This window comes from Phaethon lepturus, unplaced genomic scaffold, assembly GCF_000687285.1.
Source record: "Phaethon lepturus isolate BGI_N335 unplaced genomic scaffold, ASM68728v1 scaffold10306, whole genome shotgun sequence".
Classification (NCBI taxonomy): Eukaryota; Metazoa; Chordata; class Aves; order Phaethontiformes; family Phaethontidae; genus Phaethon; species Phaethon lepturus.
In genome coordinates, this window is record NW_010545548.1 from 5,980 (window position 1) to 23,661 (window position 17,682).

General features: G+C 35.9%; 1 protein-coding gene across 1 annotated transcript in view; it reads left to right on the top strand.

Moving 5' to 3' along the window:
• The first annotated feature begins 4,941 nt into the window (after positions 1-4,941).
• WDR25 (WD repeat domain 25) overlaps positions 4,942-17,682 on the top strand; it is a 31,624-nt gene continuing 18,883 nt past the window's right edge. The window contains exons 1-3 of the mRNA XM_010288989.1: positions 4,942-5,148; positions 7,769-7,916; positions 11,322-11,346. Coding sequence (XP_010287291.1) covers positions 4,942-5,148; positions 7,769-7,916; positions 11,322-11,346 — 380 coding nt within the window. The remainder of the gene's footprint in view (positions 5,149-7,768; positions 7,917-11,321; positions 11,347-17,682) is intronic.

Genomic DNA, 17,682 nt, shown 5'->3' on the forward strand with positions numbered 1-17,682 from the left:
CTTTCAACAAATTTTAGCTTTTACTAAAACTATAATTAGCTCACTAGTTTAAGAAGACACGAATTGAAACAACAATGAAACATTCTAAATTTTCCTGTAGTTACTTTAGGAATTTATACATGTTACATTCCATGCCCATTCCAGATCAGATGTTTTTCAATCATGCAGTGGCAGGAGAGGCTTAGGCCTCTTTAACCTACCAGTTAAAATGCTTGGCTATTTATTGATTTTCAGCTATTTGTTGTTTTTTTTTCCTGGCTTTCTTTTGCTTCAATTCTATTAACAAAAGAATGTACCTGTTTATGTGAGTGACTTCTTCTTCTTACTGCTATTGGTTTGAGATACCCAAGGGGCATGTTTAACTCTTGCAATCCTGCCCAAAGCTGCACCTCATCCAAGTGGGGAATCTGAAGAAGCAGCAGCAGCAAATACCTTTTTGTAATTTTTCCGTGGGACGACTGCTGGCCCTCTCGCTCATTGACTTTCAAAGAACCTTTAACACTACAGTTCTGAGCCAACTTTGCAAACTAGAAAAGACATGATTTTCTGTAGATAGTGTGGGGCTTCCTGCTTTACTGTATTTATTAGAAATTAGAGTATTTAGATATTGAGGAGATCAGAAAAGCAGTATGGTTCAGTGAGTACCATTCTCTTGAATCTATGCATGTTAGCAGATATGACCTGTTCAGATTTCAGAGACTAATTCAGTTCTGCAGTTAAAAAAAAAAAAGACAAACCAGTTTTTTTGCTCCTTGAGATACACCAGGGAGCAATGTTATTCCAAAAAGGGAAAGGAGAGGGTCATGTCTCTTCAGCTTCACAAGTCTGTGGAGCAACCTGAGCATGCTTTGGAAGGGAGCAGCATATGTTCTAGTTGAAGCATAGTAGTTCTTCATGCTTCCCATAACTCAGTACTATCCCACATCATCCTTGAACAAGGCTGTTTCTTAAATGCCATCTTTGTATTTAGATTAATCGAGAAGTTGGAAACAATTTCTTGTTGTTGTTCATGTAGTAGGAGCCATTGACAGAGGAAGTTGGTAATTACAGAAGAATGGCACAACTTGGTTAAGTTGAGGGGGAAGAATTCTGTTGTTTTACTATGGATGTTATATTGAAATTAACTTGAATCAATCCATTAAAAATTTTTTTAATTTTGTTATGCATGCCTCAGAAATTAATTTCTTGTTTAGTATTCTTGATTGGCTCTGCTGTAGTTCCTTTATGCATGCAAATTCAAAATGCGTAGAGCTTAATTCCTGATACTTGCTTCCAGCCTCTAATTTATCCCAATTGAATCATTGTTCTTAGGTTCACTGCGCAATTAGTGACTGTCTGTTTGAATAGACGCACCTTACTATTTCTAAAAGTAAGGCTGCTATATTTTTTCTGCAGTCTAATTTGCTTGGAGGCAAGCACGTTAGAGATAATCATAGAATGACAGTGGAAGAGATGTGCTCAATTCCTAATTTATCAGTCTTCATATGATTGATGAGTTCTCACATTACTTGGGTTACTCTGCTTATGTTGCTGTGAGGTTTTTTCCTAGGAATGAATCCCTAGTTTGGATGGTCAGTAAGAGAAAAGCCTTTATTTTTTGTCCTATGAGCTGGTTGATAGCATAGCAGACCCCTGAACATTCTTCTGTGACTGCTGTTTACTTGAGTATCAAGTGCTTACCCTCTCCTGCTTTCTTTTGTGACTTACCAAGAGAGTTTTTATCTTCAACCCAAAGTACTTATTTTCAAGGGCTGTTTTCCTGAAAGCTTTCATTCAGAAAATAGGATCTGTAAATATACCATCTATAATAAATCTCATCTGTTATATTGTTTAGTTGCATATGTGATTTGTGGACTTTTGATCTTGAGGGTGAGGAGGTCTGGTTATGTTACCTAAAACGCTGGTTAGAGTATTTTCACAACATTCCTAAGCTATACAGGAAAGCAAGCAACTTCTAAAGCCTTTATTTCCAAATATTATAAAGAATGTGAAAGAGCAATTGAATTACAACATGCTTCACAGAAAGTAAAAAGAAAATTGCTTTTTAAAAGAAATCTCTAGTATAATTTTGTCACTTGGCTGTTTGTACCTGCAATTTTGGCCCCATATATTAATCCTACCAGATAACTATGTAATCACCATACTTGCTATAATATGAGAAGAAATGAAATGAAAGCAGTTGATGGAAAAGAAGTGGAAAGGCTATGTTATAAATAGTGAAGTACAGAAGAGTAATAACTAGTAGTGAAATATGAACCAGCTTGACACATTAAAGCAGATTTTAATAAAATGGGAAAAAATGCAGTTTAAAGTGTTCATGATACCTTAATGCCAGAAAGGCATTGAAGAAAATCTTTGAAAATTACTACCTAATTTCAAAGCTTTGAGTCTTGGCTGTTTATTTCTTTCAAATATTGGAGAATTCATTAGTTGATAATTGTAGATGTAGGGGAGGTAATACAGTAATATGTGCTTTTCTCCTTGTGACATATTTCATTGGTTTGGGGATTCTTTATAAGGGGAAAGGATGGACTGGTTACTGTTTATAATGTAAAACATTGCTTGAATGGGTGGCAATAAGCAGTATTTTCAGAGTAGCAGGCTGAAATTTGTCCTTTTAACGTTTTATCTCAGCAATTAAAATCACATCTGACATCACAAGATAAAAGAGCAACCTCAGATTTAATGAGAATTTAGTATTTAATCTAGAAATAATACTACGTTTCTCTAAAAGCTGAGTTTTGAAGCAAGCAACAATACTTAAAACAATTGATCTCGTGGTAAAAATAATTGAATATAAATCTGTCTTCCTTTGACAGATGCGTGATAGTGTCTAGTCCTGTAATATTTGATACACATGTTTAAATGCCTATGAAGGAAGATATATATCTCAGGCTGTATATTTTTTAATGAACCCTTCCCCCTGCCTGAGTAATTTATTATGTACTAAATATGTAAGCCTTTATTCCATGTGAATCTATGCGTTTATTTTATAGACCTTTATTTTAAAGGTATTTATTACCAGGTATGCTTAAAGTTCAGCAGCCTTTCGTATTTATAACTTTCTAAATAGTTCTAAGACACTTAATTTCTTAAAAACACTTACTTTGAAATTAAAGCTGTAGTTGTTACAACCATGACTTTTTAAATTATAGTGTTGCAGCCTTTGCCTTCAGCCTTAGACTGTTCCTGGATTCAAATCCTTTTTCTGAGCTCATGTGTAGATGCCACTCAGAAGAATGAGTTTGGGATCCTCTTCTGGTAAAGAGCCTGCAATTCATGTTCCTTTTTGGCAGCAAAGGCATGATCAGCAACTTCATTCACTTGAAATAGGAAGTTTTTAATGGCCCTAGTTCCTAGGGGACTCTCTTGTCCTCTGTTTTGTACCAGGCCTTGAACAAATTTTCTTTTAAGACTGAAATCTGGTGGCTATATTGTAACCTAGTTCTATATTCCTTGCAGAATTGCCATGCTCTAAACCAGTTGATTAGTGTCTGTTTGTTTATTATTTATCTTGGTAATTTAGAGAACATGCTTCTGGGTTCAGGCATCATGATGGATGCTCTTTGGGGATGTGGGTCATTACATCAACCCTGCTGGTTACACCCATGCAGTCTCTCAGGCTTATTGTTCCATCCTGGTTTGAACCATCATATCCAGCATATGGAAAAAGTGAAGAAAAAAGGACTAGAAAAAAAGTACCTCCACACAAGTTATTCTTGAAGCACTTGACGATCTCAGTTGAAAGAAAAACTCTGAAATGCCTTTCATCCTGGAGAATCTATTAATCTGACATCTGAGTGTTTGGCAGAGAGGCAAACTCCCATGCAAAGGACTCATCCCTTTGCAGCCTCTGTTTTTTTAATGACAGTGGCTGCCTGTACGGAGTAAGTACCAGCTACTGAGTAGACTTTCATCTCAAGCTTTGGATAGAGTATGGTGGAACTCTCCTTCTAGCCGCATTTTTCCTTTATTATGATTAAGCAGTAGAAATACACAGGAATGGGGAACTACTTAAGAGACTCTCTAAGCAAATGCAGACTTGATGGTGGCTTTGCCATGATCCTCTGATGGGATTTGAAGCATCTTTCCTTGGTAATGAAATACAGTAGATTCTCCATTTGTGGGCATAACATGGTTAACATCTCTGTCACTTCTAGGCACAGAATGGTGTTTGTAACTTGGGGCAGACACGTTCTGTTACAGCTGAGCATTCACAGCTGTAATTTTCGTAATTTCCTATTTGTACAGAAGGTATGTAGCTTGTCCTTTAATTGCCTTGTTTTCAGTTCTGCACACCCATTTATGTTTCTTGATATGCAATGGCTCACCTTTATATGACTTTCTGTGAGCGTGGCTGCATCTCTTAAGTGATTGCTGAAGAGCTAACTGTAAATATCAAATACCACTTCTTGCAGATAGCAAGTAGAGCTTCCCTTTTCTTCTGGAAGATGAATATTGAAACTTAAGACTCTGAAATTGTTCTTCTGGGGATGCACTGCAATGTATCCTCCTTGCAGCAGGGCACACGCTAATGTATCAAAACTACACTAAGCTAAATTCACCAGATGTGAGACTTGAAGGAAAATCCCAAGTAGGCCTTATGGAACCATACCTAAGATTGAATGCGCCTGGATGAAGCTTGCAGAGCATTGCCACTGCACAGCAGGACAGGGTCTGCCATCCTCTTCTGCTGCCGTGTTTGACTTCTCTTTCCATTAAACTGTGAAGCCACAGCAGAAGTGGCACCTCTCAGCATTATTGAAAAGCACACTTGTGGGCTCCAGTGAATCTGTATTGGACCGTATCTTGGTGGACGTCTATCCTAACGCTTCCATCTAAACTTGATGGCTTACACTGGGCATTAACTGTGGGGTTTGGTAGCAGGGACTGCAGGGGTGGGAAGAGATCTGCAGCTGGTTCCAGCTTGCTCTGAAACGAATGAAAAACATCTCACTGTGTGCCAAAACTTCAGATGAACACGTGGTGTCTCTCTTCATGTATATTGAAGAAAGGGGGCAGCCACAAGGACACGTGAGGAAACGTGAGGACACACAGAAGGTGATGGGGGGAGACCGGGGAAGAGGTGTGCACTTGGAGAGAGGGAGCAGAGGAGCAATAACAATCAAAGAGCAGAGGATGAAGAGAGTAAGGTGCAAGGAGAGGCAACAAGAAACCTCTAGGTCTTGATCCTAGCCTCCTGCGATGGCCGTTGTCTCATTGAAGGGATGGGACTGAGCATAACACTGGTGAAAACAGGTGAAGCTGGAGTAGGAGGAGGGGGAGGAGAAGCACTGGACAGAAGTGGGGCCTGGGGAAGGAAGGTGCTTGTTTAACTCTTCTCTTTTTTCCTCAATACCTGAATCTGTAATTAAAAATTTGCATTAATTGGCAATAAACTAAGTGAATTTCCTCAGTCAAGACTGCCTTGCCCATGTGGCTCTAATTCCAGAGGCATTGCAACACTGCCATTACCTGAGCAAAGAGAGCTGATGGCAAGTGTAACAGTCGAGAGAAATATAGTATTCAGTAACTCGTCCCTTGTGCGTGCTCAGTGGTCTACAAGAGTCAATCGTTTATTCCATTTCACATAATGGAGGGAAATGTGCAGCTTTAGGGGTGCACTTTTTCCATTTATACAGTGCTTTTTTTTTAATCAAGTTCAAGCAGGAACTCAGAAGTGCTGTTGAACTTGCTTTGCTTTATCTTTCTTCTGAAAATTGAGTTTTCATACTTAATCACTAAAACATGACAGACGAATACCTGAAGCATGTACAACCTGTGTTTCCTTTCATCTTGATTCATTCATTAGCTTACTCATATTAAAAGCCCTCCAAGACACAATTAACCCCTTTTTAATTGTGAAGCTTGAAATGATCATTAAAACTCATTAAAGCAGAGAAACTTACTTTCAAAAGCAGTTTAATATTAAAATTTTCCGAATTTCTTTTCTTGTGGATAGGGTAGAATACTTATGGTATGGCCATCACGGTTCCAGTCTTAACTGACTATTCAAATAATTAATGATAATTGGTTGCTATGCATTGCAGAACTGTGCTCCATGCTAGAAGATACTTTGATGAAATAATTTTCTATAAAGGAATGTTGTCTTCTGAGTATGGGCTATATAATAATGATATTGTCAGTGAGTCTATTTTGTCCAGTAAGAAGAAAATATAATTAAAGATAAAAATACATTACCAAAAGTCTTCCTTTTTTCTCCCCCCTTAAATTCTCCTGTATTGTGAATTGTGCTGTTGCCACAAGAAAGCAAGCATCTACTTATATTTTCTGATTTAACGAGTTGTTTTTATTTTTAACATCCTTTAAAATGCACATACAGTCAATTTTATTTTGTTACTAAGTTCAGCGCTCTTGTGTTGACATACATGAAGGTTGAATTTCATCTCACGTTAAAAAAAGTAATTTTTTGGTATTCTGTTGATTGCCTAGTCTGTTCCCAGCATTATATAAACAATGTTAGAATTGAGAAATTGGTTAGAATAGACAAAATTCAGAGTAACCTTCTAAGCTCTTAGGCAGTGTTATTTTCATCCTGCAAGTTTTTGCAGGATGAAAATGACTAATTGCAAGAGAAGTACCATGAAGTAAAATGGTGGCTTAAAATAAACTGTCTTGGGTTTACTAAAACTGCAATAAAACTATCATGAAGCACTATCAAAGTGTTGATTTATTTTGTACTACTAATATTAGAAGTAATAAAATGTAGGATTTACTGGTATGGTTATAGTATTTGTTATCCATTTTATTAGACAACTCAACAGGTATTATATTCTATCATACAATCGTAAGATATTTTATAATCTAGCTTTTACTAAAGCAGAATATTCATAGGGAAAATAGGTTTGATATTTAGCCTTCTATCACAGAAGTAAGCGTACTGGATTTCTATATGGGTCATTTGTTGCTGAACTTCTAATTTTATCTTAAAAAAAGATGGTGACAAAAGAGCACCATGAAAAGGATGTGCTTTTGATTATTGTGAACTGTATTTGGTAACTGAAATTGTAATTCAGACTAGTTCTGTTTTCTGAAATATATTATTTGGAAACAGTTGCCTTTCTCTGTATTTTTTTTTTTTTTAAATATGAGCAGGATGATTTATGTTCTGAAAACATTAGTTGGTATATACTTTTAAAAAATTGGATAACTAATAGAATAGGATTTTCAGAAGTGCTCAGCATAAATCAATTCTGTCCAGAAGAAACTGGAAAATGAGAAGACTTAGACCAGTCCTTAGAAATCTCCATGTTGCTGCATGATATTCTTATCTGCCTCCTCAGTGAAGTTAAGGTAAAATTCTAGTTAAAATTAAAAACTGAGTGAGAAATACAATAATAACCTATCTATAGGCAGATGTGAAAGCTGTAATCTGCTAGGGTTCCTCTTACTCAATGGAAAGCAAGATATGATAGAGACAAAAATTTTGAAGGAAAATTTATTTGGATACGTCCCTGCACAGAATTATGTGTGGGAGAGTATAGCATGAATTGCTATTGAGAGCAACATAGACATTTCAAGAAATAATACAAGTCATAAAGATCTATTACTGATTTGTGCCTTGTTAATAAAATGCCCTAATTCTAATCAACCGTGCAATTATTTCAAACAGACGTTCACAGCGTAGCAGATACGACTTCAGAATGCAAAGCTTTCTCAGCCACGATGATTTGCCGTAGCTAGTTATCAGTATATGGAAAAAAATATTGTGATTCTTTATAAAGTTGTCCTCATCCTTCTTTTTAAGGTATGGGATGCCGTAGATACAGGCTGCTGTTTAAAAACATACTCCTGTCACTCCTGTGCTGTTCGAGCTGCCCGGTGGTCGTCTTGTGGAAGAAGGATCCTCAGTGGGGGCTTTGATTCCATGCTGCATTTAACGGATGTAGAAACAGGTAAAGGTCACATAAGAGTGCATTATAGCCCTCTCTTTATTGAGTACAGATAGCTTATTATTTCTTCTAAAAATATAGATAAGATCTATAGAATCAAAGTTAGAATTCTTGAAATGTGTCCTTGCTAAAAAAAAATCTCAGCAGTTAAGGGTAATTGAAGATATTTAAGAAGACTGAAATATCTTTAACTTCACGATTACATGTAATTTCTGTTGTCAGACACTGCACAGATGAGTAGAATGACATGTATAATTTTTATGCTCTGTCATGATCATCCATTAAAGGGTTTGAAGAGCCTCTTAAGGCTGACTCCGGTAACATTTATACATACGGTTAATTTAAAGATAGGCTTGTACCTCATTCTCAATTTTAAGTTTGTGCTTAAAGTTAATTAGGTGATTTTTTTATTTCCCTGAGTGGGACCTTAATTAGGAATATAGAAACTTAAATTCTAGTATGAAACCTTGAGACTGAACCTGTGTTTCTTAGATGCAGTTGTAAATTTGATTTGGGATTTGATTGTTGTGACCTTAACAGCTAATTTCCTGGATGCTGTCTCTGCTCATGTCTCCTTCACAAACTGAAGTGCTTCCATCAGCTATATTTCTTCGCTCCTTTACGTATGTTATCAGCATTCATGCGCAGCATTCATTGGGGCTGTACATACCAGGACACCTCTGTGTGTGTATAAATGAAGGATTAGGCCTGAAATAGTACCTTGTCAACTGAAGAGATGCAATTTTATTTTTTCCACTTAATTTATTTTTAAATGTTTAACTCTTGCAAAGTTGCAATATTTTTTTGTAAGACCACAAAAGAAATTCTTACAAAAATTACAAGCAGTTCTTGTCTAGGAGGGTTTTCTCTTACATAAAAGTGAGAAGTACATTGTATGTGAATATCTGGAGAGCAGAAGTCCTATTCAGATGAACTGGGGAAGTGGCCAAGGAAATTTGTGAATATTGTTCACATGAAAAGAAGATTCTTTTCCATGTTCTAAGAATTTATTTTTCCTAACATTTGTCGTACCAGAAGTATTTAAATTCAATGATGGCTGGAAGGGAGCTGTTGTAGTTTGGGAATGTAAAACGTGACACAATTACGGAATATTGATGTTTCCAGAATATTCAGGTTTTGTAATGGGGAAAAGAGCTGTATATATATGATGTAGTAGTAGTACATAAGGTCTTTAATTACTAAGTCAGTAATTTGTCAGACTTGTCTTTTTTTTTTTCAGTTTCATTGCAGCAACCTTCTCATTTCTAGTCTCATCTATAACAGAATCTTACTAATCAAGTGGATTTAATTTTGACTGTAGTGCTTACAAATTCTAAACAGAATGGGTACCTTCTTAATGGGATTTATAGCAGTAAAATAGATTTTATCTGCCTAAGTCATTTGAAGGGACTTCTGTGGGGAAAATCTCATTTTATAAAATCACAGAGCAAACTTCAAAGATATGTAACATTAATAATATACTTTAATTTCTAATGTTTCTTTGACTTAACTGTCCAGTAATGGGACAATAGTCTGGATTAAGTTGATTGTAATGGTTCATTTCAAAGAGGGTATTTCTAATGTTTTAGGCAATGACAACAATAACAAATTATATTTAACAAGTTTCAAAACAGTAACTTTATAAATGGTTCTCTCCTTACTGACTTATGGGTTATGTAATATTTCTAACTACTTAAATAAATTGTATCTGTAAAGACAAACTGAATGCTTATAGTCCTTAAAAATACCAGATATTCATTATTGCATTATTTCAAGGACAGAGGATTCCTTGTAGCTCCTGTGAACTGCAGTTGTAATGTTGATATTTGGACCTGATTTGGAAAAGTATGATATGAGTGATGGGAATTTTATTCCGATTTCCTACAGATGCAGGCCACTTTCTGATTTCTTTCCCTGTTATGAAGTTACTCTCTTTTTTCATGCATTTCAGTCAATTCTTTTCAGAGAAACAGGGCAAGCAGCTTGCCTCTGGAATCCAAATCAATTTGATACAAAAAGTCTCATTTCCATTTGAAAAACACTAAGTCAGCTATAAGATTTTGATTTACATCAGTTCACTGAATCATTCATTCCTCCTCACTCTTCATCAGTGCTGAGATGATTTCTTCTTTGATTAACTTCAGATAGATGTTAGAACTGTTCCTTCACAGAAGACTTTCAGATACTTTTTTGGACTTAATTACTTTCCATTGCTAGACTGAACTAATTACCAGTGTGTTTAAATGCAGTAAATGCCTGCTGGTGGGATTTTATAAATAATAATGCAGTCTTTAAGGTTCTATGCTCTTGTCTCTTGTGCATGTTGTTCTGGTTCAGCTTTTTTCTAGTCGTGTTTGCTAAAGTCCAATCTTTCTTATCTTTATTTTCAGTCCAGATTTTATATATTACATCTGTGTTATAAAATTTTCTACATGTCTTTCACCAAAAGAAACCTAACAGTCTGAAGAGAATTACTTTTAAAAGTTTAGGAAAGGTTACAAATACAGCTTAGTACATGCGTGATATTGAGCTGCTCAGCTGGTTGGGTTTTTTTGTGATTTTGTGTTGCTTTTCTGTTAGGAGCATAGCTTCTGCCCTATTAAATCAAAATTGTAGTCTAGCAGATTTTTGTTCTGGGTCTGATGACAGCTAGTTATGAGATTCTTCAAAGGAGTGTGCCAGCATTGTTGTAACAAACAGTGCTAGAATAATTTTTCCAGGAAATGTTGTTTCTAAGCTTGGACTTGGGTATCCCTTGTCCTAGGATATTGCATTTTCTGGAGTGATTTCCTTTTTTTAAATCTTTGTGACCTGAACAACATCAGGATAGAAGCAAACACTGAAATCTTATTAATCACAAAGCAGAATTTTTGTTGTTGTTGGCATAGAAATCCTGAAGCAAGACACATCCATGAAATCTTGTGTTGCAGTTTTACACCATTAAACCTCTTCTCCTTGTCAAGTGTATTTGATGAAAGTTCTTATGTATAAGAGGATCTAAGATGCTGCAAGCGGGAAAAATGGGCTGATAGGAACCTCATGAAGTTCAGCAAGGACAAATGCAGGGTCCTGCATCTGGAATGGAGTAATCCTGTACAACAGAACAGGCTGGTGCTAAACTGGCTAGAAAGCAGCTTTGCAGAAAAATACTTGGGGCTCCTGATGCTGAATACGAATCAGCAGTGTGCTCTTGCTGCAAAGAAGGTCAACTTCATCCCCAGCCAGATTAGCAAGTGTTTACCTAGAACACAGAGAAGATGATGCCAGGCTTTTGTCAGAGATGCACAGTGAAAGAATGAGAGGCAAAGGACAAATGTAGGAACACAGGAAACTTTTTGGCTCAGCTCGAGGGTCATTAAACACTGAAACAGGCTGTCCAGAGAGGCTGTGGAGTCTCTATACTTAGAGATACTCAGAACTTCAGTGGACAATCCCCTAAGTAACCAGCTGCAGCTGGACCTACTTTGAGTACTAGATGACCCCTGGAGGACCAGCCTACATGATTGGTTGATGCTATGATGAAGAACAGGGAAAGATAAGACTCAAATTATTGAGGTACAAGGAGTTCACTTGGCCTGATTTGGTGAAAATAGATGCTGTTGTACCAGTCTTCTTTTTCTAAATTAATTTTTTGTACATTGTCATTTATTATCTTAAATGGTCACACTTATCTAATACCAGGACGTCAACCTAAGACTCTCTACAAGTATGGTTTTCTTGAAAACTGTTGTACTTATTCAGAGAATATGTCTGATCCAAAATAAGCATAAAATGTTTAAGGAACTCAAGGTTATTCATGCGTCATTCACATAGGTGGTTCTGTGGCTACAGTTTGCGCGTGGCAAGTTCAGTACTGCAACATGGGGTTTCATAAATATTAGTAGATCCAAAAGCTGCAGCTGAGCTGCCTGTAAAGATTACTGGTTATTTTTTGTTATTTTCCAATTTCATATAAATTTTTTCTTTATAAAAATAAAGCTTTTTGAAAGGTTTCACAAATGTGACGGTAATGCAGCAGACACTCCCTGGTTTTGTTCATCTCTACTAACACCACACTTGCAGTCATTTTCTACTAGTGATAGTTCAGACACTTTGTTATTTACAGAGTAGTAAGTAGTGCTATATTCAGAGAGCGTTGGAAAAAAATTGCTTTAAAAACAATTCTGGATCAAGTACATTTAACTTCTGCTACATCCAGATGTAATGGAGATGCTCTACCAATTTTAGAAGGGTAATTGTATTTTTAGAATTTATTTATAACTATTTTATTTTTGGAATATATGTTTTATTCATTAGTGGATTTTTCATTAGTCACAAATGAATTGGTACAATAGCATAGGCAGAACATTGGCTGGGTTGATACTATTTGCATATTGTAGATACTTTTAGTTTCTTTAATATTATGACAGTGGGAATGTTCCAAGAAATTTTGGCACATTTCCTATGTTGCCAAATGCTGCAGTTGTATTTTAGTTCATGGACTGAGCTTGATTTCAAATATAACTTCCTCAAAGTTATAATGGGGAATTAAAATTCCGCATTATTTTGAAAGTTTTCACATTACCATGACGAGGATACTGAAATGAAGCTGTTGGTTTTGAAGGAAAGTTCAGATTATATATAATGTAGTGACTTAAATGTAGTTTGGGGTTTTTTTTAGCTTGTTTTATTTTGAGAGTTTCTTAATGGAACACTTTGTACCGCCAAGAGGATGGTCCCAATTTGCTTTTCTATATTTTCTTTTATATTCTAATTTAGCAGTCCTATAGATATGATTATTGCTAATGTATTTGTTGTACAATGAGCAATTGTATTTGTTCATATAGGACTTTTAGTGCTCATACATAAGCATCATCTCAGGAAAGCTATGACTTTCTTCTCCTATTTGTCCCCTTCTCCTCTCCCAGTACTATGTAGATAGACTGTTGCTTTAATGTGGCTGAAGGTTGTATATGACATCACAGAAAAAAGCCCAGTTGATTGATTTTTTTTTTTCATATTTTAATTTTTTCTTTCGAATGCATACAGACATCTTTAATGTGACGTCAAAGGTTCCCCCAAAATTCAGCAGTTTTAAGTGATATGTTGAACACAGTTTAGTGGTCACTCTCCAGATAGGAGGTGATAGCATTTTACTTTACATACTCACTAATGTAAAGTCTTTGCAATAAGAAGAGAGAAAAATGTTTATTTTGGAGACATTTTCAAGGATAAAAGATAAAATTATTTAATATTTCAAGCACCTTTGTGCCAGAAACTTGCGACTCTAAGGGAAAAAAATTAGGAAATGTATAGTCAGTATAACTTCAGTTCTTGGAAAAATAATAAAGCATTTTGGAAGCACACCAAAATATAATGGATAAATAAAAGCCAACATCAATTTGTTGAGAACAAATTATATCTGATCAATCTAATACTCTTCTCACTATTGTACATGAGAGAGATTGTGATGTAATGAGGGTTTTTTTAATATAGTGTCTCGTGTCTTTTTGTAAACACAGTAGGGAAATCCGTTCTGCTTAGCAATATTACTCCCATGTCCTTGTAAGTCTTGGGCTTCACTTTTCTTTAGATTAGTGTAAGGAAGTGAATGCTTCTGGATTATGCAGGTAGGGGTGTGAACCTGAGGACCACTAAACACAGTTACAGAAGCATCTTGTGTTCAGTAATTGTGATGATGTTCTGTGAAAAATTCACAATGTTAAATAGCCTTTAAAATATCTGATTTCATAGTTGAGCAGTTTCACAGTAGGCTGCAGCATAAAAGAGCAGAAACATATGTTCAAGATCTTTTTAAAGATTTTTTTTCACACTGTGTATGTTACTGATGAGCCTTTAATGAATGAAGAATTGAATTAAAGCACTTTAAGAATATAAAACACACTGCAAAGATGTGGTAGATATTATTACTGAAATTGTGAAAATTGAAGATTGAGAGAAATGTTTGCTTTCTGCTTTGGAATAACAACCTCTCATACAGGAGAATGATATGTAGGATGGATTTTCCCTCAATTAGCCAAATAGATTTTCAGAAGATGTAATTTTCTGAAGTCTATGAGTTGGTTGAATCTTTGTTATGCTTTAATGTTTGTTTATGCTTTTAGAAACTAAAATGCAATAAATATATACACAATAAAGGTATATATAAGCTTGCTGAATTACACCTGTTGTGTTCTCTTATGGGTAAGGGAGTCTTCTGCTCAAACGACATCTTTTGCAATATATAAAATAAGGCCCCCAAAAGTTGAATGCTTAATGTTAATAAACTGAATAGTTGTAGAGAAAAATATACATAACTGTAAATACTGACTTCCAGAAAGGTGGAGCAGGATCTCCAGCAAACACTGAGGCTGGATTTCCCAAGCCATGGGGCTAGGTTCTGTCATAGCATGGTTACTGCCTGGAAAGAGCAAAGTCTGCTCATAGTAGTAAAACACACTAAATGAAGTTCGTACAGAAAAGGGCTAAGAGTTGAATCCATTGTTTTAAAATACTGAATTGCATGAGCTATTTTTCCCCATATCATCTTCTGCAGTGGTCTGTTCCATCTCTCAGATGGATATTTTTTCCTAAATTCCTGAGGTTCTGAAAGATTTACAGTGATAAGTATTTTCATAACTGTGTAGAGAATGCGCCTCAGCACTTAGCTCTGCAGTTCTAATACCTAAAAGGGAAGGGCTTAAGGGATGTATCATATAAATGTTAGGAGAGTTCACTTTGCTGGGTTCAGGCATGCTGTATGACAAGCAGTCTGACTTAGATTCTGTGTATTGTGCATAGATTTCAGTTCTAGCAATAGGAGAGTTTGCTTTCTCTAATGTGGTGATCCTCCTCATTTGTTTGCTGCTGCTACTTTCCTCTTCTGCATTCCAGTCTTTTTCTCATCTTCTGTGACATGGCAGTAGAATAAAATTCATATACACATCTAATAACACCAAACTCTTCAGAACACTGTTTACTGAGTTTCCAAAAAGAGACTTTTGATTGAATTTCACTTTGGGGGGGTGAGAGAATGAGAGAGAGAATTGTATTTCAAAGTATTAATTAGAGAGCCTGCGCTTTTAAGATTAATGTATTGTGATTGCATCTCAGACCACTCAAAAAGCAAGCACAGCTACTATCTGCATCAAAGAGTAAGGTCACAGCTTAAAATAGGAAAAAGAAGGAGGTTAAAGAATATAGAGATAAATAAGATGCTCGGGTTGTTTGCATGTATTTTATTTATCATTACACTGTAATATAGAATTCATAGCACTGAGATCATTATAGTGTAATTCCATTAGTGACTGTCACTGAGAGCTTTTGGATAAATAACATCCTCTAGAAGACAAGGAAAGGGCAAAACCAGTGCCCAATTCTCTTCAGAACAGGGGGAGGTGGAGTAGGGAATTAGAGAATTTTAGTTTCTGGAGAAAATATCGAGGAAAAGATTGAATTACTTGTAAGTAGTTCTAAATAATGCTACCAAGTAGTTCCAAAAAGGGGATGAGATTGAAAGATGGACTAATTGATAACAAATTATGTTAAATCAATCTTATTTCTGTGGAAAAGGTAGCAAATCTTGTAGTTAGTAGATGAAATGCGTCTTGAATTTAGTGCATGTCTTTTTTGGTTGTGTCTTACCTGACTTTCTCATGTCTTAGCCTAGACAGCACAATGGCAAGAAAAATGTATGCATTATAGAAAAAGCAGTTTTCAGAAGTCTTATGGAGGTAAAACCATATTTTAGTACAGACAGTTAAACAACTAATGTTTGTTGGAATGTTAGATGATGAGTTCCAGTGGATCACTTCTGTACATGTCTAATGCCATTTGGACAACGCACTTTATGGAGAACAGTGACCACTTGATGCATCCTTTATAAAGCTGTTTGACAGGATTAGTACAGGTAGGCTGCAGTTTTGCTAATTTCTGTCTGCAATACCATTGAAAACTTGTTGATTGTTCTTCCAGAGTGTTTATTAAACGTGATACTAGTAGGAACCAAATTCCTTTGGGAGCAAAGTGCTATTAAACTGACTAGTGAGCCTCCACAAGGAATTTTCTCAAGTGCTGTGGATGACAGTAAGATGCATGTGTATGTGGCTTTTCTAAAGCCTGCAAATGATGCCTGGTAGTGTTGTACATGAGGGCAATATCTTGTTGCTCCTATAACTGATGAATTTAATACTTTCTTCCTTCCCTGTGGAGTCCTTTTTTTTCCTCCTGTAGCTGTTGAGGTACTGAAAGCTCCCATGGTGAGAGATGGTCACTGTTGCATATGACTTGTAGAGAGAACCTCTGCTGCCCTTATGACTTTTTTTCGTCTTTTTGGGGAAGGAACTTACGGACTAAATTAAGTCATTCACTGAGTAGTGACTGAGAGGCCTTTTAGATCTTGCATGGGTAACCAGTGGAGAATCTTTTTAAAAAGAACAAAAAAACCCCTACAAAAACCAGTGTTCACACAGAACAACACTCACCCCTCCCTTATGCTCCCTGCAATCTATTTTCCCTGTCCCTGCTAGCTTGAAGAGCATGTGATGAAGTCTCTCTCTTCTCTTCTTTAAAATGAATAAATAAATAAATTGACAAGTCTTAGCCTCTTGACTATGTAAGTTGAATTCAGCAGATGGGGAAAATGGAACTGAGGTCGAAATCAAATAAATTGGCTCCAAATTATGAAATAAGCATAAACCCCCCCCGTGTGAATGATTTTCAGTATTGTTCACCTGACAGTGAGTATTTACATCTGTCACTAATGTTTTTAGCCCGAAGTGTTTTCAATTGTTTAAGAAAGCCTGTCTTAAGACAATGCTCACTTGCTACAAATGTAGATTAATGAATATTTTAAGAAGCTTTGGTCATAGTATTTTAAGTTTGGGGTTCTTTTTTTTTTTACTTCTGCAGTACCTTCTTCACTGTGGCTTAAAGCAGTAACTTTATTTAGTGTAGATCTTTATACGTGATATGTAGAATATAAAGCACAGATGAAATTGTGAAACCAAGCAAATGTATTTATCTTGGTCCATGCTGCTGTTCCAAAAATTATATTTCAGCAAATGTGCATTAATATCCTGAATTTGTTAGGATGAAAGGAAGCAGTGGACTGTGGAAAAATCCTGTAAATTAACCTAGCTGAATTCTGTTGCCTTTGAAAGTATCGAAAATCCAATTGATTCTAACCACAGTATCCTACAGAGATTAGTGTACACAAATAAATGTTGGGAACGATGTATCCATGGGAACAGCTATTGCCTTCATATGATGGTATGCAAATAATTTCCTACTTTCAAGGTGAAGTTTTACTCCTACCTTGACAGAAAGATAAGTAGACAACTCAAGAGTTGTAGTAGAGTTTGGGACATGATATTTCTGTACAGAAAATATTTTGTTCTGTTTATTTTTATCCCACTAAAACAACAACTATCGCTTCTCTGTACAGAAACATTCAACTATTAGATTTGTAGATTTAGTCTTGCATGTTGACTGAACTGGGGCCTCACTGGAGCTCCTCTCCTTAGTGTGGGTAACACCATTTGTTCTCTCTTTTCAGTAGGAAACAGTCAGTGGTTCAGGGGCCCATGAGCAATTTCACATGGATAGAAATTAGCGAGTTCAGTCTTGTATTTTCAGTAACTCGGAGTAGCCCCAGATACTTGGAATGTGTTAATTTAAACATATTCACCTTTGACAACCTTGATATTTTTGAAACTAGGTTGAAATTAATAATATATTTCATTTTCTGCTCAAATTTTAATCTCCACATCTCACTTTATTTTAGGGAAAG